This window comes from Pholcus phalangioides, unplaced genomic scaffold (genome assembly GCF_987345545.1).
Source record: "Pholcus phalangioides strain wild (caught in Gottingen) unplaced genomic scaffold, Ppha-v1.0 ptg000015l_1, whole genome shotgun sequence".
Lineage (NCBI taxonomy): Eukaryota > Metazoa > Arthropoda > Arachnida > Araneae > Pholcidae > Pholcus > Pholcus phalangioides.
The window spans coordinates 61,061,400-61,087,460 of NW_028301608.1; the positions used below are offsets into that span (position 1 = coordinate 61,061,400).

Below are 26,061 nucleotides of genomic sequence, written 5' to 3' on the forward strand. Positions count from 1 at the left end.
TAAAACTACAGAAACTGGGAAAATTCTTGGATTCTCATCTTGATGATGAAAAACGTGCAAAGCTTTTAGAATTGCAGCAAGAGTTCATTGGCATTTTTGATTTTGAAAAAAAGTTTGTGAAGATTGAAAATAGTGTAAAGCACAAGATAAACACCGGTGACGCTCTTCATGTAAAACAGAAGCCTCACAGAGTGTCACTTGCAGAAAGGCATATAATACAAGACAAAATTGATAAAGTGTTGAAACTGGACATAATTTAGCATCCTTGGTCCTCACCAGTTGTATTAGCGAAGAAAAGAGATGGAATATGGCTCTTTTGTGTTGATTACCGTCACCTAAATAAGATTACTAAGAAGGAGGTATATCCACTGCCACAACATCGATGACGCATCGGACTGTCTTGGTGAGGCAAGCATCTATTCTTCTATGGACCTCAAATCTGACTACTGGCAAATACAAGTGGACAAGCAAGATAAAGAAAGGACAGCGTTCATTACACCCGATGGTCTTTGCCAGTTTAAAGTGATGCTTTTTGGACTCTGCAATGCACCTGATATATTCGAGAGAAGATGGACAGTTTACTAAAAGGACTGAAATGGCATATTTGCTTATGTTACCTGGATGATGTAATAGTTTACAGATCAACTTTTGAAGAACATCTTTCACGACTAAGACTAGTATTGCAATGTGTACAAAGAGCTGGATTAACTTTGAACAATAAGAAATTCTAGGTCACTTAATAGATAAAGAAGGCATTCATCCAGATCCAGCAAAAGTAGAAGCCAGTGAAAGATTTCCAATCCCGGAAAACATTTGGACATGAGGGAATTCTTAGGAATTTGCTCCTATTTCAGACGCTTCATCAAGGGTTTCTGTCTCGTAGCCGCACTATTGCATTGGTTGTTGAATAAAGATGCAAAATTCATTTGGAAAGCGGAGCAACAATCATAATGTAACGATTAGAGCCGTTATGGCGAGGCTCATCGTGATGTACAGTACAAGGAAGGTGATCTCGTCCAGATTTTCACACCAGTCAGCAAAGTCAGTTTATTTGAGAAGCTTCTGAAGTGCTACTTTGGACCACATCATGTTTTGAAGAAGCTATCAGAGGTTGTTGAAGTGGAACCATGCAAGGAAAAGTCCTGGAAGAAGCGGCAGTTAAAAGATATTCATGTTTTGCGTATGAAGCCGTAATCATGACCAAAAAAGAGCAACAAGAAGATCTACATCCAGTGAAGCCAAGCATCACACAAAAGAATGCAAGCCAACATCCAGATATTCGTAATCTACCTGGACCTGTGAAGAGGAGTCAAACCAAGCAGTTGCAGCGAGCCGCCGAAACTCTTGAGAGGGGAGAAATGCACCGAAAGACAATGGCAGCAGGTATAGCATAGTGGTAGTGTATGTGTCTCTTACCTCATGATCCTGGGTTTGAATCCTGGTATGGACAAAAAAAAAAGGATTTTTCAAGGTGCAGCTGTGTGATCCGGAAATATGTTTGATATTGATTTATTTACATACTCAATTCTTCTCTCCTGTAAGGTGTGGAAGCAGGTTGAAAAAAGAATCTACTATTTACTAGAATTTAACGTGCCAAGTTTTGGAATACAGATATTCTCCCAGGAGGAGGAACCCCCAGTGTTCAGCATAGCCTGCCTTGAGTCCCCTGGGAGGTCCTGCACATACACCTGTGCAAAATGCAGTAAAACCTCCTCTAACAGCCACCTCCAAACAATAAGCACATTTCATTGGTACCGAATGTGTCGCATAGACTTAACATTACAAATAACCTCCCTACAATGATTTCTGAACAAGTCACTTTCGACTTGGAGTTGAAAAAAAAAAGCATATCGCTATAAAAAAAATAAATAATGGTGCTTTTTCCCTCCCTCTAACTCTATGGGAGGATATTATGAATGCTTTCTTTTGCTGGGTACAAATGCTAGATGGGTGTATTAAAGGCAGTGGAGGGGGAAAAGAGGGTCATTTATGTGGTCTATAGTTGTGCCGCAAACCACTCAAGTGATTTCCAAACATACCACAGTTCACTTAAGTGATCTGTAAATGTGCTGCGAGTCACTGAAGTGATATGAGAATTTGCCGCTTATTTCATTCTTACAAAATTGGGTTTTAGATTGTAGCCACATCAAGGCCCACATTTGGCCCGCACGTAATGGGTTGAGCATGGATAATGTAGTTCATTGTAGGCAGAGATGCCGACGTGGAGAAAACATTGGAGGGGCTGAAAGTTGCTGGTCGTCCCATATATACGGGACTCGAGCGTGTACACAGAAGGATGAAGGAGAAGCATTGCATTGTTTTTTCAGAAATTATTCGGGAGGGGGCTCAAATGGCCTCAGCCCCTATGTTCCGGCGCCTATGATCGTGGGTGAGAACGAAGAAGTATTTGGGATAGCTGTTTTCCACCATCTTAATCCATATCAGTTTTTTTTCCCGCCAAGTCATTTGTCTGTTGTGTTCCATCTCAGCATCACAAGCCTAAATTTTAGGATCATAGACTAATCAAACCATACAGATAATTCATGATTTTCTCTTGCATCAAAGTGTTTTAAAACCTTCAAGTTTTGGCCAAAAGTATAACTCAGAACAGAGTCACATAAATTATAAAAATTCTAAGGGATATTTTTACTTCCCCTCAATTATTCAAAATAAAAAAAAATCAAAGCTGAAAAAGATTTCCCTCTGCAAAATTATTTACTTTTAGAGCAACACTTCGTGAAAGTAAATCAACACACATACACAAAAAAATTCCTTGAAATTAAGTTTTTCAATTTTATGGGCATGATTCCTGCTGGCTTCTTTTTTCAGTTCTATTCAGAAACCCCACCGGTGCTGCAGTGGTGGTCAGCTGAAGTTGGTTTTCTGCGGTTCCCAATTTTGAGGAGTGAATGCGAGCCGATCTCCCCGTTAACAAGTCTCACTGCAGAGAGCAACAGAATAATTATTCATTCATTACACTTCACTCACTATGAGTTGAGAAAAAACTCATGGTTTAAAGAAGTTGATTGCAGATGGCAGCACTACACATTACAAGCATTACACAGAAACTTTACTACATGTACACACACATTCCAACATGTACCAATTCGTTAGAAGTTCTAGAGAGGAATATGGACGAGGTGCATGTCTGGTTTAGTAGTAGTAATTATACTCAGAAAGAAATTTTTGCAAAATGGGAGCAAATTTTGGGAGACTCAGCACGATGTTCGACAATTTAGCACTTGTCATTTGGCGACATTGGCAATCTAGCACCTGTTATTTGGTGAAGTCGACAAATTATCATACACAAAAAAATTCCTTCCTTCGTGATTCAGCAGACTAGCTCTTCGTTCGCATAAATCCACCATAGTAATTACTGCTGCTTGTAGTGTAGACTTTTTTCTTTTGTTTTTTTTTAAACAGGTACTGTCTCATATTTGCGCTCTAAAGTTGGTAGACTAGAACAGTGGGGTTCTCAATCTTTGAAAGTCTGTTGCTCAGTAAATCTCTTTTGTGCAAGTGAAAGGCTCAGTCATACACTCAACTTATGAGAAATTAATGGAAAAATGAAACTGTGAATCACTCATGACCCAGCACTAGGCTGTGGTCTGGTGGTTGAGAAACATTGGAATAGAATAAGCCATCTTCAGCTGCACTGTCACTGATATTATCGGGGGTTTTGTGATGAAAAGCCAGATGAAGGGCCCATAATTTAAATAAGGGGTTGTGATTACCTTAATCCGATTTTCAGAGAGAAAATCGAGTGCAGGAACTTGCTGGGAAAATCCTCTCTAGTTTCATAAATTTTTCTGTAGTTGTAGCAAATCTTTCTAGGAGAGATCGGATGGGTTTGACATGTTTGTTTTAAAAAAGTCTGTTTTAGGCTAAAGTTGCAAAAGATAAATAAAAATTAAATATTTTTGGATTGTAAATTGTCATTCGAATGAAAACATCTTTGTGGTGCTCGCGAAGTGTGAAAAGCACATACGGTCAGCACACAAGTTTTTTTTCTCAATACGGTACAGCACTTTGCAGTAAGCAGGTTACTTTCCAGCAGAGATCTCAATTTTCCAAGGTTAGGAGATAGAGCGACCACTGTTCGCCAATACACATCACAATTCAATTTTACTCCCCCAAATTTCATAGAGGAATGAAAATACTTTTTCTTTCAAATATATATTTTACGTAATTTCTTTTCTTTTTTCTTTTGAGTTTATACTCTGTTTATCATATAATTGAAAAAATATGACTTTTTTCAAAAAGTACCTCTTCAAGTTTTGAGGAGGAGTGAAATTACTCTTTAAAATTATTTTTTTTCGGATAATTCTGAGTGCAACTATGGAAGAGGGAAGGAGGGGAAGTGTGGTGCTGAAGTACGGAGAAATAAAACATGCTCTTTCTCTGAAAGAATCGTTTCGACATGCGGGAAAAACGTTTTTGGCACCCTTTTCCAAAAGTCAGAGAATTTAACGTGCTGAGCACGTCATTGGCAACACTGTACATACAAGGTATAAAAGTATTTTGAAGAGTTTTCAAGTCCACTTAAAATAAAAATGAAATTGCAAACAAGCGCTATTTGGCACGGAGAAATACGAAAATACACCATTGGAGAAGAATGTTAATTTTGGTGCATTGCGATGCAGCAGTTCCCACCACTGGTGGTAGCACCATTTTCTGGCATGAATGATAGTTAGAACTTGGCTAACTTTTTTATTTCAATTTCATTGTAAATTTTTTCAACAGCACAACAATCTTCTTTTACATTGTTTTTTAACATATAAGAAGTGAGTGAGGCCACTGGAGTCTGACCAATCAGATGTTATCTCTTAGCTGTGCCGGTCATCGGCAGAGCTGTTCCCACTCGCTACAGGGTGGCCTTGAAATCCCTATAAAGAAATCTGACGCCATTTTTCTTTTTTCTCCTGTTTTTTAAGGACCTTCTTTCAACATGAAGTGCCATCAATCATTTATCAACCTTAGCTGAAAGTATTCCAGGGTGGGGGAAAACTAATGACTTTTTTTTAGAAACAGCTGGAAGGATTTTAAGGACCATTAAAAATGGAAATAAAAATTATAGTTTTTAAGTAGTTTAAGGCACCATGTGAACCCTGTATACCCTGAACAAACATAAATTAATTTTGAAGCATGGATGAGGACAGAGAGGGTGATTCTGACAGCATGACAGAACTGTAATGAAATGAGGGTGGGGGATGTCTAAACTATGCACTTGTGAGCAAGAAATTTACATGAGCGGGTGAACTGATTTTTCGAAACATCATGCATAAAAAAAAAACAATAAACAAAATCGGTTGCGAAGCTGATGACAGACAAGTGCAATTATTGGCATATGCCAAAGAGGACAGAATGCACAACCAGTTATCAGTCGAGTGCTGTTTTGCTTAGAGGAACCACTTTGTATTAGAAAAAACCATCTGTCGATCGATTGCTGTGTAATTTCTGCTGTCTGCGATCATCTGGAAACTCAAGTTTATACTTCATCCCGCAAAGCATATGCCGAAAATGACATGCACATGCAGTTTATGCTCATAATTCTTCCGCCAATATCAGGAGAAAATCTAATTTTTATGAATGACAGAGAACGAGAGAAAGGGTAAAAAATCCAGAGTCTCCTGCCTGAATCTGAAGAGTTGGCAGGTCTATAACCTGTTTATCTGGATACACAATGACAAATACTACAAAAGTGAGGAGAAAATATTCATTTCAAAGGCTGAGAAATACGGTGCACATTAAATTTGAGGCATGTTAGATTCGAATAAACATGGAAATTATTAAAGTTTCAGTATGTTTATGTATGAGTACACAGAAAACTAGTTAAAATATCAAGGTTTTCAACAGCTGGCTGATGCTAAGACAAATTTAGAAAAGAGAAAATTCACCTGCCTTGCTGGGGAATTGAATGAACAAATGTCTTTTCACTTGCCGGGTGAACGCCCTTAGACCACTAGACTACAAAGGCAATGAATATCTTGATCTTTCCTTGGAGGTTGTGTGCACTGAACGGAACAATACATAGGTGTTCGGACCTAATCTAGACCAAAGCTCGCAATTGCTGAAACTAACACCAGATTGCAACTTATCCGAGGTTGATATCACTCTCACTATCCATACGAAGGTTTTTCAAAGCTGGCATTGAAGATGAATTTCGGAAAGAGAGAAAACTGCCCTTGTGGGAAATCAAACCCATGTCCTATCCCTTGAATTTGAGTCATCAGTCAGCTGTTGAAAATCTTTGTATGGATGGCAGAGAGTGACATCATCCTCGGATAGTTAAAACATCTTGTGATGGGATGTTTTCAGAAATTTGTGCTGCATATTCATTGCTGCCATATACCCAAATGAAAACACTTACTCATTTAATGTATCTTCATTATGACGAACAGGTAATTCATCGTATTCTTGAGCATCACATAAGACTTTCAACACCTCATTCATGGATACGTTCTTGGTCAGATATTGTCGGAATGTTATCATTGTTCTATGATTCAAATAGTAATAAGAAGCAATACGACCAAGAACTGTAGCAGATATTTCTTGTTCTTCCTTAAAATAATAAAACAAACCCACATTATAACCAAAAATAACTGGTATTGTAAGCCATAGAACATAAATTAATATATCTTAAGCTTGAATATTACGTGTTTTAAATATTACAGTCAAACACCAATTTAAAGAATCAGAAGAAACAAACAAAATTTTTTGTTAAAGAGGAAATCATTAAATCAGGGTAAAATTGATCAGGAGCATAAACACACACAAAACAGCAAGTTTTAAAAGCCTACTTTCTTTGGGGTTGCTGTTACAACTAACTCTGACAAAAATTTTAAAAAATATAGTAACCTAAGAATAAAATCAGGATTCATGAAAAAATTACTTGATAGAAGTGTTTGATATGTTTAATATTTTTATCAAATTCTGTTGAAATCACAATTTTTTTGCTGATCGAATAACATTTTCTCTCCAGATGACCAGCCATTCTTTACTCGTCAAGGCAGAGCACAAACTTGAAATAAATATACAGTCAAACCTCGTTAATGCGTCACCCAGTTAACACGTCACTCCGCTTACTGGGTCACTTTTTGGAAGTCCCAATTGTCCTCAGGCATGAATTGGCACAGCTATGGCTTACTCCGTTTAACGAGTCACTCCGCTTAATAAGTCATATTTTTGCTCTCCCAAGAGTGACTCATTAACGAGGTTTGACTGTATTTATTTTTACTGAAATCTAAACATGCTGACAGCACAATGTTTTATGGTATTAGTGTACACTGATTGGCAATTGAAATCTTCCCACCCACACTCTAAATGGCATTACTGCCTCCTTTATTCAGAAAGTGACAGGTTCTTACTCCCCCCCCCCCAACTTTTTGTCTGTCTTCAAAGAGCTGAAGGTCAAATGATGGGAAGTCAAATCTTCAGATGGTGGTTTTAGGTGGCGAAAAATAAATAAAAAATTAAGAATCGTTTTGAAAAAATTGTTATATATATCGAGGGTTTTTATTTGTTAAATAGGGGTTTTGTCTTCATTTTCACATCACTATTTAAAAAATAAATTTGTTAAATCGAGAAATTGATTGAATCCAAGTTTGTTATATCAGGGTCAAACTGTATACTAATATTATGCAGCTGCTTCAAAATACAAAAAAAAAAACATTTACACTAAAATAAATTGTTAGATATTTATTGCAATATACCTCATCAATGTTGATGCAATAAGCATCTGATAAAATAGAAAGCACTCTGTTAACCAAGTCCGAGAGAAACACATTAACCAAGTTTGGTTCAGTACTGTCCAAACCATAATACCTAATATAAAGGAATGAAAATCAAGCAACAAATGAATTGGACAAAAAAAAAAACCACATTCCACTTTATCAGTTAGCTTTTTATACAGAAAGAATTATTATTTCAGCACTATGAGTGATTTCACATTTTCTTACTTTAAAATTCTTCCTGCAAATCGAGCAATTTAAATTAAGGATATACAGTAAAACCTCGTTAAGTCGTCACTCCGGTTAAGTCGTCGTTTTTCTTCAGGCCTTTCCAGCTTTCATAGACAACAGTGTTATTAAACCTTCATTTACTCATCACTAATTATGCATTACGGTTATGCTTATGGTTAACTCGTTACCATGAAAAAGTTTGAGATAGAGGAACAGATAATTTCTATGGCTTCCTTTAAAAAAAATAGCTTGCTAACAACATTGCCATGTGCTTAAAAGTCACCATAAAAGCCTTATGTTCCAAAATGGAACAGTTCGAGTAACAAAAGTTAAGCTAGGGAAGTTCATTTGCCACTAAAGTTTTTGAAACAATAGGGGACTGTCCAAGCTAGACCTGGTTTTTGCATGGCCTTCACTAATTTAAGGGTTCAAATTTGAATATTATTTGAACTTATATTTGTTGAAAAATCGCACACAGACATTTTTTCCGAAGTTGAGGTCTTCTAATGTGTGCTTTCCCTACCTCGGGCCCTCTACACCTCCCTCAAAGTAGACCACGTTCGAGATTGTCTTGTAGTTAGCATGTGAAAGATTACCTTGTAGTTGTTTCATGAACTACTAATAAAGAATTAAAACACAAAGATTAAATTTCATGTGTACGTAAAATTGATGTGCAGTAGTTCTGTTGTAAAGAAAAGCTAACTAATCTAACAGTTGCTCTGATAAGTCTAAATTAAAAATTACTAGTATAAACCAAATTCTGTACCAGTATATTTTAACACAATAAGTTAAGTAATAAAATCTCTAAAAAGGTAAAAGCTTTAATTTTTTTCTTTTGCAATCTGTAAATTTTATTAATATATTGTAATTTTAATTCACATTTTAATAAATGTTATGTTACTTTAAATTTATTATTTTCATAATATTATGCATTGAAACTGACAGCACTTCACTTAAGTCAATTTTTTGATAACATGAGGTGACGAGTTATCGAGCTTTTACTGCATTCTTTTTTAAATTATACTGCTTTATGACTTGAAAAAATGTAGAAAGGTATGTGCATTATATGCTAAAAGGTATCGCCTGCTCATTTGATGAAATAGATAAATATATATATGTAAAAGTTACCCAGGATTCTGAAGAAGCCTTCGGAAGAAATATGTCCAAGTTAAGTAATCAAGGCAAAGTTGTCTAGATGTAATGGTACCTGCCACTATTTCTGCATTGATGTGGTCTGGCAAAGGCCCAATCAAGCTATATAAAAAAACATTGGTATATGGTTTTAGTGATAAAATTACATTGACATTATGAAGTGGAAGTGAAAATCAATATATATTAATCGTTTAATACAGATGACTCATATTGTAAGATTACACAACATGAATCATTGTGATAAATATGGTTTTAGTGATGGTTATATGGTTTTAGTGATAAAACCATTTAAAAATCATTGTAAAGAGATTAAAGAAATTTTGCTCACTTCAAGCTTTTTAAAAAAATTACCTTAAATAGATTATATTTAAATTTTGAGATAAATTATCATGATTGACCAAACTGTTTCTCAATGGAACATGAATATGCTCTTATAAAACTATATTTACATCATGAAGCTCAAATCTATATATATAAAATTGATTTTCTGTGTGTCTGTGTGTGTGTGTGTGTGTATGTTCTCTATACAAATCTACAATTTTAGATCGATCGTCGCCAAATTTTGCATATATACCAAATGGGACCCGACTTGAACAATATGCTACTTTAAAATTTCGTCAGCCCAGGGCAAATGCCCCAAATGGGCAAAAAACTGTCCGGCAACAATGGTTTTTGGGCCTCAACAATCACTTTCCGAACGTTTACTTTGATTACCGTGGTTCCCTAGCGATGCGTTTTAGACGTGTGTATGCCTTTACAACGGTTTGTCACTTCTTTAATCCTGTTAGTATATGTATAATAGTTTATGCCTTTATAACGGTTTGCCACATTTTCAATATACTCTCAGTAATGAGGCTTTTTGAATAGACGTCATAATCATAATCAGCATCGCTTTGAGAGTCAGGAAAAGGGTGATCCTCATAGAAATCAGTGCTAAAATTGTCGATTTTACTGTAGAAATGCGGAAATTAGTGGGATTTTCCGCCCCATCAATAATTTTAAAAATTGTATTGAATTCTCGATTTTTGAAATATTCAGTTCGTTTAGAGATATACGAAGCCCAGGAGATTAAATACGAAGTAATTAGCCAAACCTATACTTTTGAGTTGGATATTCGAGCAATATCATTGATTTCATTTATATCTTCTCAAGCATGAAAGTTAATGCCTCTGTATTGGCTTTTGATATTTATTTGCATAAATTCATGTGGGTTAGGATATTTTAAAATTAGTTATGAGCCCGTGAAAAGTGCATCGAAAAAATTCCACAGCTTTAACTAAGGATTTTTGGAAGCTGGAACAGACAGATGGATAACTTGAAGTTCAGGGGGGGGGGGGGATAGAAATACCTAGCGCCCCTTAAAAAAAGAAATATATATATTCATTTCTACGTTTCTGTGTAAATCTATATTTGTTTATTTCATGAATCGCGCAGGTCGCCATATTGGTTAACTTGGACACGGTTTGTATGTCCCTCAAGAAAAAGAGAGGGAGATAGCACGTGATCCAAAAAAGCCTCATTGACGAAAACCCGGGCAGCGCCGGGTATTATAGCTAGTACTAAATAAATAATAAAGACACGACATGATTATGTGTGTGTGTGTGTTTGATTTAAAAAAAAAATCTATCAAAGGTTTATACAGGGTGTTGCCCTGAAGTGGCAACAAACTCAGAGGGGTGATATTAGGCATCAAGAGGAACAAAAATTGCAATAGAACATGGTATCGCAAACCATGTTTAGTCGACGGAAACCCCAAAAATATTTATGGAGGGTGTGATGTGGAGTGGGACAAAAAAGCCAAAAATAAGAAAAACATTTATTTGACTGCATGATTACAACACAGCCTGTGGTGTACAAAATAAAGTACAACAATAACTTTGAACAACTCCTGTAATCATTTCTCTTAGTCTACTTTCTGACATTGAACTGTGCTGCATAGGTTGTATTGTAATCATGCTGTCAAGTAAATGATTTTTGTACTTATTTTACTTTTTTTTGTATTTATTATTGTACTTCATTTAATACACCACAGGCCATGTTGTAACCATGCTGTCAAATAAATCTTTAAATGCTTTTCTACTTATTATCATTGGCCTTTTTGTCCCACTAGACGTCACACCCTTCATAAGTATTTTTGCGATTTTCAACAACTAACAACTGAACATGGTTTGCGATACCATGTTCTATGGCAATTTTTGTTCCTCTTGATGCCTAACATCACTCCTGAGTTTGTCGCCACTTCAAGGCAACACTCTGTACACACACAGATCTACATAAATAAAATTAAAAAATAAAATACCTGGACTCAACAGGAAAAGGACTATATAGAAACTTCTTATAAAAGTTTTTCTTGATATCCTGAACGAGCACCATAGCTACACCTTCGGTATCAAACTGAGGTCTACCAGCCCTACCTATCATCTGCAGGACATCTGAAATAAATAGATTACTAATTAATATAAAAACAAATGAAGAATACACAAATCCTCTTGATCTTGGACAATTGCAAAATTTATTGTAGAGATGACTTGAGATAAATTTATAAGGTAAAATTACATTGACATTATGAAGTGGAAGTGAAAATCAATATATATTAATCGTAATACAGATGACTCATATTGTAAGATTACACAATATGAATCATTGTGATAAATACAAAATTACAAGAGACACATTGAGAATGTTGTCATATCATAAAAGTTAGCAATTACACATGTAAAAAAAATTACAGAATAAATAATATCAGAGGTTATCTAGACTCTATCTAGGTTATCTAAACATTAGGAAGGCCCTGCTTTTGTGAAAAATGATCCATAATTTTGTGAAAAGTAAGTAATTTTGTTGGTAGCAAAACAATCTAGTTTGTACAGAATAAATGAAATTTAAAATTTATGGTTTTATTGATTTTTATTTTGTGGATTGTCTGTTTTTCAGATTGGGGAGTTTTGTGACAGGTAAAATAAAAGGAATCAAATTTTGGTTGGACAGACCCCTGATTAGTGAGTCACTCCCACACATATGACTATGAATTCTAAGAGAATAAATAAAAACATGTATTTACACACATACTGGTATACAGACAGAATAAATTATATTTTTATTTTTCAAGCAATGAAATATCCAGCAAAATTTCACCTAAACGTATTGAATTAAAGCGAGCATGTAAATTATGCCTCGAATGTACTCTCAGACCAATGAAAATAGACACCGATGAAATCTAAGATACATTAGTTTTTTAAACCAACAGAAAATGAATGAAACAAAAAGACAAGCTCAATTCAGAAATATTTGAATAAGGATATTCTAATTTTGCTACGTCTTTCCAACTGCATGTGAATAAATGATCTTACCAGTTATGGGGAAATCCACATAACGATGAGATTTTCCATCAAAGTATTCTGTTCCCTTGACAATTACCAAATGGGCTGGAAGGTTAACACCCCATGCCAAGGTAGCTGTAGCTATGAGAACCTGAAGAAACAATCAAATAAAAAAAGTTAAGCATCAGATCATAATTTCTTAATAAAGTATGTGAAAAGGATACAAGAATTTCATGTCTTTCCAAAAAACAGCCTACATTTCTTAATGCATGATCAGTTTCCAAGCAATTATATTAATATTTAACTAATCATTTGAATATTAAAATTCTCAAAGCGCAACCTGTGGTGCTACATTAAATACTTGTAAAAGAATTTATAAGCTACTCACACGCGGACCAAATTTATCCAGACATACACATAGACAGATTGACTAATAGACCAAAAATTTATGCGATGACTATAGTAGCCATCATGTCTGCCACCTGGGCAATCAGCAATGATATGGATACATGCCACATCCAGAGGGTTGATTAACAACCATGCACAAATATTTAGTGAACATGCTGGATATAAGTAAATAAAAAGTTTTAGTAATTTTTTTTCTTATCAATTACTTGAATTTTCTGATGCAAAAACAGTTCTTCCACAAGTTTTCTATCCTTTTCATGAAGACCTGCATGATGGAGTCCAATGCCAAATGCTATTGTGAGTTTCAAGTTCTGATCTCGAACTGCTGATATAATCATTTCTACCTAAAAAGAATAAGTAATTCAATCAAGCTAATTTTTTTATATCAAATTTATAATAAAATATAGGATTATATTGCCTTATGTGCTTATTTATAGTAAAATACATAATTTAAATTAGATATTTTTTGAAATGTGATCCCTCGCACTGCTAGTTTTTAGTATTCTGTTTTAGTAGAAACTTTCTTCACATACTTCAATCACAAACAAGACAAAAAACTTTGAAAAAATTAATGAACTGAATAATATAACCGCAGTTTTTACATCTGTGAATATACAATATATATTATAGCATATTTTTAGGCCTATTACAGATTAATTGTATGCAACAAAACCTGCTACATCTCATAAACCCAAAAAGAACAGAATTCAGATAAATCAGGGAGAGTGAAGACTATAACCTATATGGATTAAATAGAATTAAAAGTTACAACAAGATGATATAAATAAGATATCAAACAAAGTCAGTCTAATAAAATTGGAGATGATGAAGACATTGTTTGGACATTGAGAAAAATTAATGAAACAAAATAATTGATTGTATAATTAGTTTTATGGCTACAAATACAAGAAAGAATTTGGGAAAGATCAAGCTCAGCTAAACTTTCCAAGCTTTAAATCAACAAGACTCCATCTGATATAGAAAAGATGATTCAAACCTAAGATGATATATCAATCTATATATATAAAATTGATTTTCTGTGTGTCTGTGTGTGTGTATGTTCTCTATACAAATCTACAATTTTAGATCGATCGTCGCCAAATTTTGCATATATACCAAATGGGACCCGACTTGAACGATAGGCTACTTTAAAATTTCGTCAGACCAGGGCAAATGCCCCAAATGGGCAAAAAACTGTCCGGCAACAATGGTTTTTGGGCCTCAACAATCACTTTCCGAACGTTTACTTTGATTACCGTGGTTCCCTAGCGATGCGTTTTAGACGTGTGTATGCCTTTACAACGGTTTGTCACTTCTTTAATCCTGTTAGTATATGTATAATAGTTTATGCCTTTATAATGGTTTGCCACATTTTCAATACTCTCAGTAATGAGGCTTTTTGAATAGACGTCATAATCATCACCATCATCGCTTTGAGGGTCAGGAAAAGGGTGATCCTCATAGAAATCACTATTAAAATTGCCGATTTAACTGCAAATATACGGAAATTTAGTGGGGGGGGGGGGGGTCCCCCCTGCCACATCAATAATTTTAAAAATTAAATTGAATTCTCGATTTTTGAAATATGGAATTCACTTGGAGATACGAAGCCCAGAAAATTAAAAATATGAATAATTAGCTGGATCTACTTTTGAGTTGGATATCCATGTAATAACATTGATTTCAACTTTTTATTTATATCTTCTCAAGCATGAAAATTAAGTTCTCCGTATTGTCTCTTGATATTTATTTGCATAAATTCATATAGTTTAGGATGTTTTTAAAATTAGTTATGGGCCCCGTAAAGTGCATTGAAAAAATTCCACAGCTTTAATTAAACATATTTGGAAGCTCAAACAGGCAGAAATAGATAACTTGAAGTTCAGGGGGAGGGAATCGAAATACCTAACACCCATAAAAAAAAGTGGGGGGACTATTCATTTCTACGTTTCTTTAAATTTAGATTTATTTCTTTCATGAGTCGCGCAGGACGTCGCCATATTGGTTAACTTAGACACGGTTTGCATGTCCCTCAAAGAAAGAGGGAGATATCGCATGATCCAAAAAGCCTCATTGAAGAAAACCCGGGCAGCGCCGGGTATTGTAGCTAGTGCATTATATTGTTAAATACCTCATTCATAAAAATAAAGCATAGATAGACTGGAAGAATTATTATGTGGATTTAAAACCCATACACCCACATCAAATCTTGAATAAACAAGCTTATAAATGTGCAATCTTTTTCTTTTTTCATAAAAAAAAATCAAAAATTATATACGGGTCAGACCGGCTTACTCAAAATGCAGTTCATTTACCTCATCATCACTCATATGAACCCATTGTCTCGGTCTATCTTCAGCTGCTAAATATGCAATCAAATCAAGGGCAGTCAATCTTGTCTGACGTCTCGAAGATACAAACACAAGGGCAGGCTGGTCTGCTGAATGTGTTCGAATAGCTGAGGGGAAAAAATATGTGATACATAATAATGTATTTAAAGATTATTAAACGAAATCATAGAGACATGACAAATATATATGCAAAACAATTGATTAATAAATTTAAATACTGTAAACCCGTAAGTCAAGAGAGATTATATATATATATATCAATTATATGAGATTTGACCTGAAATAAAGAATTCAGCGTAAAAGAAATATGGATGTAAAAAGTTATAGACATTGAGAAATCTATAGGACACATGAAATTGGACATTTAAACTAAAAATATAAGAAGTTGAGAGCTTATAAGTGTGTGAATATTTGCTTAAAACTTGTGATATTTAATTCCATATTCCAGTGGTTCTCTGTGAATGTGATCCAAATCAACTGTGCTGAACTCTGATGAAATGAACCAATAAGTCACAAAATTAGAGAGAAAGAAAATTACCTTACCTTGATATGTAGGTTTATTCATTACAGCCATACGAGGACAGTAATGTTTTCCCGGATATCCAGCAACATGGACTTCTAGAGGAACAGGCCGTACAGATGGTCGGAAGTTGTATAAGCCCACCTATAGACAATTATAATTTAAAAAGTTCAAATTCCAAAAACATTGGTCATGATTGAAGTTTATAACTTGTTAAAGCATTGGCAGTTTCGTCTTCTACAATCATATATTCTATTTGTAAAAAAAGCACAAAATTAAATTCAAGTAAAAAAAACACAACCACCGAAGCTTGCAAACTATACCTCTTGAATACCTAACCAATTGCCCAAATCTTGTGCATTGGCCAAGGCTGTCGATAGTCCAATTACTCTAACTTTCCGTTCAGTATGGGAAGAAATGAATGTTGTTCTGGATACAATAACTTCTAGAACCGGACCACGATCTTCCCCTGCAAATAAATTTAATCAAATAGAATTATAATTTACCATCAAATAAACCAACGAAAAAATCTTCAAACATCATACATATTACATTACCTAAGAGATGTATTTCATCAATTATCATCAGAGTGACTGCTTTTACGTAGTTCCTGGTTTGCCAACTTCTACTGACACCATCCCATTTTTCAGGAGTTGTGACAATTACATCAGCTGTCACTATTGCTTTCACATCAGGTGTCACATCACCTGTGAGTTCCACAACTCTACAAATATAACAAAGCAAAAAAATATGAGTCACTATGTATTAAACACTACCTAAGTAAAATTTTTTTTTCTTCAAATCTATACATACAGGGTGCCCTGTAAGTGCTAACACAGCCTTTATCTCATCAACTGCTCATCGTAGACGGACTGAGAAATTCGAATTTGGAAAACTGAGGAAATTTGGAAAAGAACAGCATTAAATGCAAAAAAAACTGTTTTGCACTCATTTAACGCTGTTCTTTCCCAAAATTTCTCTGTAAATATTGCACTTAGAAACATGGATTTTTTTTTTTTTTGGCATCAGGAGAGACAGGGCAACAACTTTTTTATTGGAAGTTAGAGCACAGCAAGGCCATATAAAAATTTAGATTTTTATTTTGTTGCACACTGTATTTTCACTTTTAAAACTGGCACAGGGTAATTTTTGAATGCCCGCTGAGCATTTTTTAGATTGGAATCATATCTCGGCGACGGATGATTGATGAAATAAAGGCTGTGCTGACTGACTGATTCATCATCGCTGAGTCAAAACTACTCTGCAACTATAATATGAAATTTGGTCAGTAGTTTCATTTTATAATGCAAAGACTCACTTTGTAATTCAATCATAACACATCACTCACTTCATTGCTTAAATATAGGTGGCGGCACTGAAAAATCAAATACAACACTACATACGCACTCAGACTGTTAGGTATACACACAGTTACACTTTCGTACAATTCACTAGGTAGTAAATCGCCCATAGATGGTGATAGACCTGAGTTATGCTCAGTTTGAAAGAAAAAAAAAAGTTTTTTTCAAAATTCAACCCCAAGGAAGTCCAAATGTTAAATAGAGAAAACATGTCAAGCGAAAATCCCTGAAACTATAAATATGAAATTTGATCAATAGTCTTATTTTAAAATGTAAAGACTTACTAAAAAAAAAGAGAGATTTTCAGACATTCGACCTCTATAAGAGAGTCATGAGAGGGGTTCAAAGGTTTTACATACAGAAATCAGGTTACGCCGAAACCACTCTCTTTGAAGCCATATTTATGAAATTTGGTCAGTAGTTTTTAGTTTTATTTTATGACAAAGACTAACTGAGAAGGTTTTTTTTTTTTAAATTTGACCCTTAAGCAGGAGTCATAAGGGGGTTCAAAGGTTACATGGAGCAATCATTGCCAAGCCAAAATCACTGAAGCTATAAATATGATATTTAGTCAGTTTTATTTTATGATTTAAAGACTCACTAAGGAGGGACTTTTCAAATTTCAACCTCTAAGGCAGTTTATAGGTTATATACTGCTGTGGTGGTTGAGTGGTCATAGCAACAGACTCACATCACAACGATCCAGGTTCAAACCCCACCGTTGCTGCAGTGGTGGTCGGCTGAAGTTGGTTTTCTGTAGTACCCAATTTCGAGAACCAAATGCCAGCCGATCTCCCAGTTAAAAAGTCCCACCGCAGACAGCAACAGGCCTACAACATTATAATTATTCATTTATAACACTTCACTTGCTATGAGTTGAGAAAAAACTCAGTTTAAAAAATTGATTACAGATGGCAGCACTACACATAAGCATTACACATAAACAAACTTCACGGAAGGTTCACTATACATACACACACATTCCAACATGTATCAAATCGTTCGAAGTTCCGCAGAGGAATATGTCGAGGTTCATGTCTGGTTTAGTAATAATAGTTCAAAGGCTATATGGGACAATCATGGCTGAGCGGAAACCGCTGAAGCTATAAATGTAAAATTCAGTCCCAGTATTATATTTTATAATGTAGATACCCACACACACTAAGATGGGATTTCTGAAAATTCCACCTCCAAGGGCATAGCTGCCAACTTTTGAAAATGGAAATTCGGGAGATTTTCGCACAAACCCGTATTTTATGCTAAAACCACTCCTTAATAAATACAATAGGGATTTTTCCAAATAAAATAGGGATTTTCCAAACATGAAAGTTAAAGCGTACAGAATAAAATCCCTACTCAAAAACTGAAGTCAAATTAAAATATGGATTTTACACACATGGAAGTTAACCCCTTGGGAATAAAATTCCTACGCAAAAAACAAGTGAAATTGGAGGCCAAAACTTCAATGATGTAAAAATAAATATTGTGTTCAATCAGAAACGCTGTGAAGAAACATTCTGCGCGAATGACCCCAAAATCATCGGAAGATGAAGGAAAATACCGTCAATTTTTGAAGAACACTGACTTTTTGTGACACTTGCTTGATGTTTTTTTTTCATTTCACGAGTGATGATGGCAGTCTTTCCATGACCGATGTTTATGTCCGTAACACAACTTGTACAAAAAGGAAAAGGCCCTCTTCTGGAACGTTTGATGAAAGGAAATTCATCGGAATAAGTATCTTTAAAATTGATTAAATATGTTTTTGCTTATCATTATTCATGCTTTGTTATTTCGCACGTACGTAACTTTAACAAAAGAAATTTTGACCATATGCGAGTCACTATAATCTTCAATTATTATCCAGGACTATTGGCTGCTAAACCATTTCCCTGCACGATAAGACAAACAATACCAATAACAATTTCTTGTTACCATCAGAGGGTTTGTAAAACTTCCTTAAAAATGGGAATTTCCCCATTTATGACGTGTGGCGTCATTTCGAAAGGGAAAAAAAAGAGGCTTCATGCCCCACAAGAAATTCCTTAGGGATTGTTTTCATAAGTGGGGATTTTTTTAATGAAGTAGGGAATTTTTAGGGACAATTAGGGATTTTTGTAATTTTCGTAAAAATTCGGGAGATTTAAGAACTTTTCGGGAGGTCGAGCGATGAAGCTAAAATTCAGGAGACTTGGCAGCTATGCAAGGGGGTCATGAAGCGTTCAAATGTTATACGGGGGGGGGGGAAGAATCACCTTGGAGTAATTTTCAGATTACCAAATTCACGTGAGCGAAGCCACGGGTAACAGCTAGTATGAAATATGAATTATGTACCATAATTTCATAAATTTTTTGAACATATAGGCCTATTTTATGTAAGGGTTGTGAATAATTTATCACTGAATATGTGCAAGATGCCTCAATTAACTGCTACCCTATAATTTTTTATAACACCTGAATGCGACATAATTACGTAATTCCTTTTCAAAACCTTTATCCTGTAAAATCTAATTGAAATTTTAATGCATTGAAATTATAATTTACTCAATTTCCTGTTTGTGTGTGTGTGTGTGTATGGGGGAGGGTGAGGATGATTACCAAAGTCCCAATAAAAAATACACTTACTTTTTTTCCAATTTTTCTTCAAAACGTACTTTCCAATCTTCTATTCTTTCTCTAACAAGAGCTTTCAAAGGTGCAATATATACAACCTACAAAATAGTTACTATGAATAAATTTGCTAGCTATTTAAATGGTATTAAGGATTAAATATAAGTGTATATTACGCAGAAAAAAAATGTACATCAAAAATTTCACCTATAATAATTAGCATTTTTTTTCAATAAAATCTTAAAATTTGAATTTGAAATGACATTTGAATAACCAATAAAAGCTTTTGCCACCTCAAACAAAAAATTTTTTTTGGTACAGAAGAAAACTTTATGAGAAGGATTTATACTAATAAGAGAAAGAGAATTGAGAAGAGAAAAACAGTTTTTAAAACTCACTTTTCTATGTAATATTCAGCGTTTTACAAAATTTTTACTGAAATATTCATATTTTTATTAATTTACTCTAAATTTAAAATTATTGTAGACCCTGCATTTGCAATTATGGTAATTAAGATCATACAATTATCATACACTGACGGTCATGCAATTAGAATTGGTCTTAAGACTAAGTCATAAGTGAGGACTTCTTGAAAAGGATTCGCTGTATTTATTTATAATGAATTTTTCTTTATGGAGCAAACCGACTATGTTATGTAAAGACTTGACTGTATTTACCATAGTTGAATCAAAACACAATCTATCTGAACTTACTTTTTTACCAGGTTGAGTGTTAAAGAGACGGAACATTGCAATTTCTGCTGCAATTGTTTTGCCAGACCCAGTTGGTGCTCCCAAGAGAACATTGCAGTCAGTGTGGTACAGTGTATGAAAGATTTGAGTCTGGATGGGATTGAAGAAGTCAAACGTGTATATACTTTGATACTGCACATTATTTAAAGCAGTAACTGGCAGAGGATGCAAATCAAGAAGTTCTGAAATATGAAATCTTTATATGAAGGTTTTGCGTAATTATTCAAACACATAGTATAGTTGGAAAAAATAAGCATTAAAAATATTCTTCTATCAGTTACTTCACAATCTGAAAAAATTATTAATGCAGTTATTTACATTAAAACATAACATTAAATGAAATCAAAATCATTTAGCCTTAGTAGCAATGCAAATAGATGGATATATACCTCTATGAAAGCAGAACTTTTTTCCCCTCAGCAACAGTTTAGTCATCTATTTTTCTTTTGTTTAAGATAGACTAGCTGATACCCGGCAACGTTGCCCGCCTCGTAAAAAATGTATATACGTATAGCTTATTAATTATTTCTTAATCAAAAAAATTTCTGCATCAAGTAAGAAAAAATTACTTTCATTTTTAAATATTTTAATTAAAAACTTCAGGCAATCGCTTGTGAATACACAATATTTGTTTGTTTTTCCATCTGGTGTGTAGATGTACAAATTTTTGGGATTACCAACACACGACGAAAAGCTGTCCGTGTGAAAAACGGAGCCCAAGTAGCTTGATACCTGCCAACGCTAACGAGTGGCCTTGTGCTTTGTTGATTGTCATGGCAAAAGCTAAACAAATCAGGAACTGTAATCACTTGAAAATGAATAGCGTTTCTTCAGTGATAATTGGAATACGTGGAATGAAGACGTCATCTCCTTTGGCAATCCAATTAGAATCGTTGCTTCAATGATGTAATTGTGCAATTTCTTCGCGTAGAGTCTGGTGCCATTGCAGAGTCTCGGTGTCTCCAAATTTCTTGAAAGCATTATAGGTGCTCTGACTTTTAGGGTCAAGTTGTATGGTGGCACACCCAGAATATCCAGAGTTCAGAAATTCTACAGGATACAGAACTATCTGCGCTGTGTCTGTGACAGTGTCAACCTATTTGTAAGATGTGGAGTCTCCCGGAATAATTTTTTGGATTTTTTCGTTGATCTTGTTCACACTGTCATTTTCAACTCTAACCCCTCCCCCCTTTGTCAGAAAGATTTTGTCATTACTGCCCCCTACCTCCTAACGCATATTGGTAGGATCAGAAACGTACGCGGGAGGGGGCATAGGGAGTTCGTGTGCCTCCCCCCCCCCCCCAGACGAAAAAAAATATTTTTAATGCAAAAAATATTTTAAAAAAAAATTAAAATTTCGAAAATTCCTTTATATGTTATTATAATTGATTTCTGTTAATTTCAATGCTATTTGAAGGGTAAGAACTCAAAATTTCTCTTCAAGAAATTGATTGCAATCCACCCTTTAAGCCATATATGGTAAACTCTTGACACGCAGACCAAATGTGGCCCTGAAGGTTATCTGATGTGACTTGCCCCCCCTCAAACCTAATTTTGTTAAAATGAACTATGCGGTACATTTACAAATCGCTTAAATGACCCGTGGCACAATTCCAGAGCATTTAAGTGGCCCGTGGCACATTTAGAGATCCCTTGAGTGACATGTGGCATAGTTTTAGAGCCCTTAAGTGGTCCCAGTGTGGTTCTATATCACTCAATTTACCCGCGGAACATTCCCAGATTACTTAAGTGATCCGTGGCATAATTACGGATCACTTGAGTGATGCGTGGCACAGTTTCACAGAGCACTTAAGCGGTCCGGAAACATTTCCAGAGCACTTGAAGGATCCGTGAAACATTTAGAGATCATTAAAGTGGCTCTGTAGGGGACTTATCAATAGATAGAATGTTACTTCAGGTGCCCAATAACTATCGAAAGGTTTCCGTTTTTGGCGCACCGAATGAGATGCCATTAAGAATATTTCATATCTTCATGAACGGTGGTTGATGACGTAAGCATCATCCAAACCCCCCCCCCCCCCGCTTGTCATCAAAAGTCAGCAAATCGGAACCCCCCCCCCCCCAATCGATGCTGATGTAATACTTGAATGACCCCTAGGCAAGCAAAACTATCTGGCGCTTCCCGGGTTGCCTTCAATTGCTGGTAGGATTGGAAAAGTGACAAACCGTTATAAAGGAATAAACTGTTATAATAACAGAATTAAAAGTGTGACAAACCATTGTAAAGGCATATATTCACATCTGAAACGCATTGTTGGAAACCAAAGTAACCAAAGTAAACGTTCCGAAAGTAATTGTTGAGGCCTCAAAACTATTGTTGCCCGACAGTTTTTCGCCCGTTTCGGGCATTTGCCCAGCTCTGACAAACTTTTAAAGTAGCCTACGGTTCAATCCTGGACCTGTTTGGTATATATGCAAAATCTGGCGCTGATCGGTCTAAAACTGTAGATTTGTATAAAGAACATACATACATACATACTTTCACATTTATATATAAGATAGCATTTGAATTCAGATGTCTTTCAATGTGAATGTAAATTCAGATGTTGTCAACTGCATTATGCTATTGTATTCTCAAGTTCTTCCTCCCCTTATTCTTTTAAATAGTTTTTTTAAGCATAATAAAAATAATTTTTTAAAGTATTCAGAACCATACAGAAATTCCATCCAAAATAATATTACTCATTCACATACTTGGATAGGCAAATAAAAAATAAACATTCATGAGCGCACTCAATTTTCCCATTACATACATGAATTCAAATAATTAAGTACCTGTCTGAGGTTGATAATGGCTGGGTAAAATAAGATTCTGGAAATCAATCGGGAACGTTCGATCTGATCCAAGGAACTTATCAGACATGACGCGTACTAAATATTGAGATGGCATGATGTCTTCCAGCAAAGGGATAGTGAAAGTCAAAAGCTGTGGCTCTTTTTTTATAACCTGAGATACAATACAATATTAAAATATGGATGTCATATATTTCAAAAATACAGCAATCCAATTAAAAATGCAATTACAAACAATACAATACAAATACAATGTCACAACAGGCAAAATGCCCAACAAGGTGGTTGAGAAAAAGATGCCCATAACAAATATGATTGAAACACAAATTTTTACCATAGGTTCTTGGACAAAGCAGCCTACATAAATTCCATTACTTCTGAAACATTTGGCCAATGCGAGAGACTAGTTTTAAGACCCATGACTGTCAAAGCAGTGTGTTGCAATGTGGTAGGACGACCATTTCTGGACTTATTGTAATTCTTTCTTTGTTTGAAAATTTATCTGTATAGGAACCTTTTTAAAAGCGGCTTTTTAAAAGAAGATGGAAGTCATCCAATAGGTTCTTGGCTCTTGTGTCTAGGCAGGACTTCATGCATAAGCCTGAGCACCCCATGGTAATGGGCTGAGATGGAGGAAATAGAATTCACCTGGTAAACAACTTCATGAAATTTCATAAAAAATGTGAAATTCCTATAAAAATGCTCGAGACCAAATATAAACTTTCCATTGTGTTGATATATTTTATCTATAATAGTAAATCCTTTATAAAGATATGCTATTGATCATTTTTGTCACACCACTGTCATTTTCTGCACACAAGGGCCAATTAGAATGGGACATACAATTTATTGCCAATTCCAAATTCCGCAGCCTTTCGTTATACTCACTGAGAGGTTAGTATGCTAACCCCTCAGTGTGAGACTCCCTACAGTAGCAATCTGTTTCTCTGGTCATATTGTTGCCGTTTATGTTTTACCCCTGCATCAGGAAAGTTGGACAAGGTCGAACCGGGTATCAAGCATGCAACACCTTAAACATCTTTTGGTACTTTAGAGGAATATCTTATCGACATGGGGTACTGCATGCCTTATAAAGATATGCTTATCTGATGATTAGATAAGACAACCATAAATATTTTTTACGGGCATTGCATTATATTTTATCATGTATATAAAGCACAGGAGAGAGTTCTATCATTACATAGGCAATTATTGTTATATCGAGAGGTATTGTTAGGTAGAAAAAAAATTGATAATATTACTAACAAACATATACTTGATTTGCTAAAATCATTTTCACCCAATTCAAAATATTTACTCGTGTAACGCAATAAAAGTTTCAAGTAGTATATGACTTGAGGCCACCTGAAATACAACTTTTAAGTTGTAGTTGCATACTGTTTTTTATGCCACAACATTAATGGGGAGATAATACAAAACACAAAATTCACATAAAATAATAATAAAGTGATATCTTTTTATATAAATGACTGAAAGTTAATAAGCCAATTAGCTAATGCGTGAATGTACCATCATAAACTGAACTTTTTTTACCTGTCTCTTAGTCAGCAAAAAGTACTCAAAGTGGTATATGGCATCGGAATCAGGGTCTTCGATCCACAGCCAAAAAGGTTCCGATCCAGAACCATGAATATGATCATCCCATTTGAAATCTGGAGTAATGCTAAGTCTTATTCTCAAAATTTTGTCTGTGATAGGCTGAACAGATGGCTCAACAATTAAGTTTGGTATGCACCTTAAAAGGTAATGAATAGTATCCCTCTCTTTTTTCTGACAGCGTGTTCTGAAACCTATAAAGTAAAATATAAATATTAAATTTTAAAAAATACTGGAAAGAAAATTTCAGAGATCAAAGAAGTAGTTATGTTTTGGATAATGTTCATAGCTTAAAAAGTTAAGTAATCTGTCAGGGATTTTTTTTCTGTAGTCTGTTTGCAGTTATGTTTGCAGTGAAGGGGAAGGCTATGAGGGAACTGAACTACTCATTTCTATGGCAATGAAAACCTCTTAACTAGTGTATTAATGTGCAGCATCTGTAAGGTAAGGACAATTTTTTTGTTAAGCTTATTGAGAAAAGTTATTGTTTGTGTGTAACATAATACATGTACGAAAACTGCACAGTAATTTCAATAATAACTATAACGATGAACAAAACTAACCACTGTCGATATTTTCAAAAATTCTAGTGAATTTTTTGAAATAAAAAAAGATCCCCCAAGAAACAAACCAAAAATTGCACTGAAAACAATAAAAAAAAATAGAAAAAAAAAATGATTTTCTTATATTTATTTTAATCATCTTACATATACATTTCCTTGCATGCCAGCCAATGATGTTTATTCTTCCTATTTATGGAACCAAAATGTTGTCCATAAAATGAACAATTGCAACATAAACATGAAACTTCATGAAAAAAATACAAAATTAAATTAAGAAATGCAAAAACTGACCTAATTCATCCAATGGAGTATCAATCAAATTTTCAATATTTAAATTGAGCCTGTCAATCTTTTCAAGAGTTGAGCGGTTTATATCAGCGAATTGCCATAAAGGGGTTCTGTAATCCCAAAGTTGTCTTTCAAGCATTTTGCTAGTTTTCAGAAAATGTGCCGTTCGCAAGGCCCAGCCTTTCCGCAGAGCAACTTCAAACAGAAATCGCACTATTCTTGTAGAATTCTTTGAATAGAAAAATTAGAAGACATGTTATTTTGAAGGAAAAATATTACATAAAAACAAATATACAGTAGAATCTACAATATCTGAAGTGCTTGGGACCTACATGATTCTGGAT

The 26,061-nt window shown here is 34.7% G+C and overlaps 1 protein-coding gene across 1 annotated transcript in view; it reads right to left on the reverse strand.

Annotated features, from left to right (window-relative positions):
* obe (activating signal cointegrator 1 complex subunit obelus) overlaps nucleotides 1-26,061 on the reverse strand; it is a 77,048-nt gene that overhangs the window by 12,103 nt on the left and 38,884 nt on the right. The window contains exons 19-33 of the mRNA XM_089243958.1: nucleotides 25,721-25,946; nucleotides 24,804-25,060; nucleotides 23,232-23,403; nucleotides 20,397-20,617; nucleotides 19,699-19,784; nucleotides 16,270-16,436; nucleotides 16,036-16,181; nucleotides 15,736-15,856; nucleotides 15,157-15,299; nucleotides 13,048-13,185; nucleotides 12,464-12,584; nucleotides 11,413-11,545; nucleotides 9,090-9,215; nucleotides 7,713-7,824; nucleotides 6,371-6,561 (exon numbers count right to left, since the gene is read on the reverse strand). Coding sequence (XP_089100084.1) covers nucleotides 6,371-6,561; nucleotides 7,713-7,824; nucleotides 9,090-9,215; nucleotides 11,413-11,545; nucleotides 12,464-12,584; nucleotides 13,048-13,185; nucleotides 15,157-15,299; nucleotides 15,736-15,856; nucleotides 16,036-16,181; nucleotides 16,270-16,436; nucleotides 19,699-19,784; nucleotides 20,397-20,617; nucleotides 23,232-23,403; nucleotides 24,804-25,060; nucleotides 25,721-25,946 — 2,360 coding nt within the window. The remainder of the gene's footprint in view (nucleotides 1-6,370; nucleotides 6,562-7,712; nucleotides 7,825-9,089; nucleotides 9,216-11,412; nucleotides 11,546-12,463; nucleotides 12,585-13,047; nucleotides 13,186-15,156; nucleotides 15,300-15,735; nucleotides 15,857-16,035; nucleotides 16,182-16,269; nucleotides 16,437-19,698; nucleotides 19,785-20,396; nucleotides 20,618-23,231; nucleotides 23,404-24,803; nucleotides 25,061-25,720; nucleotides 25,947-26,061) is intronic.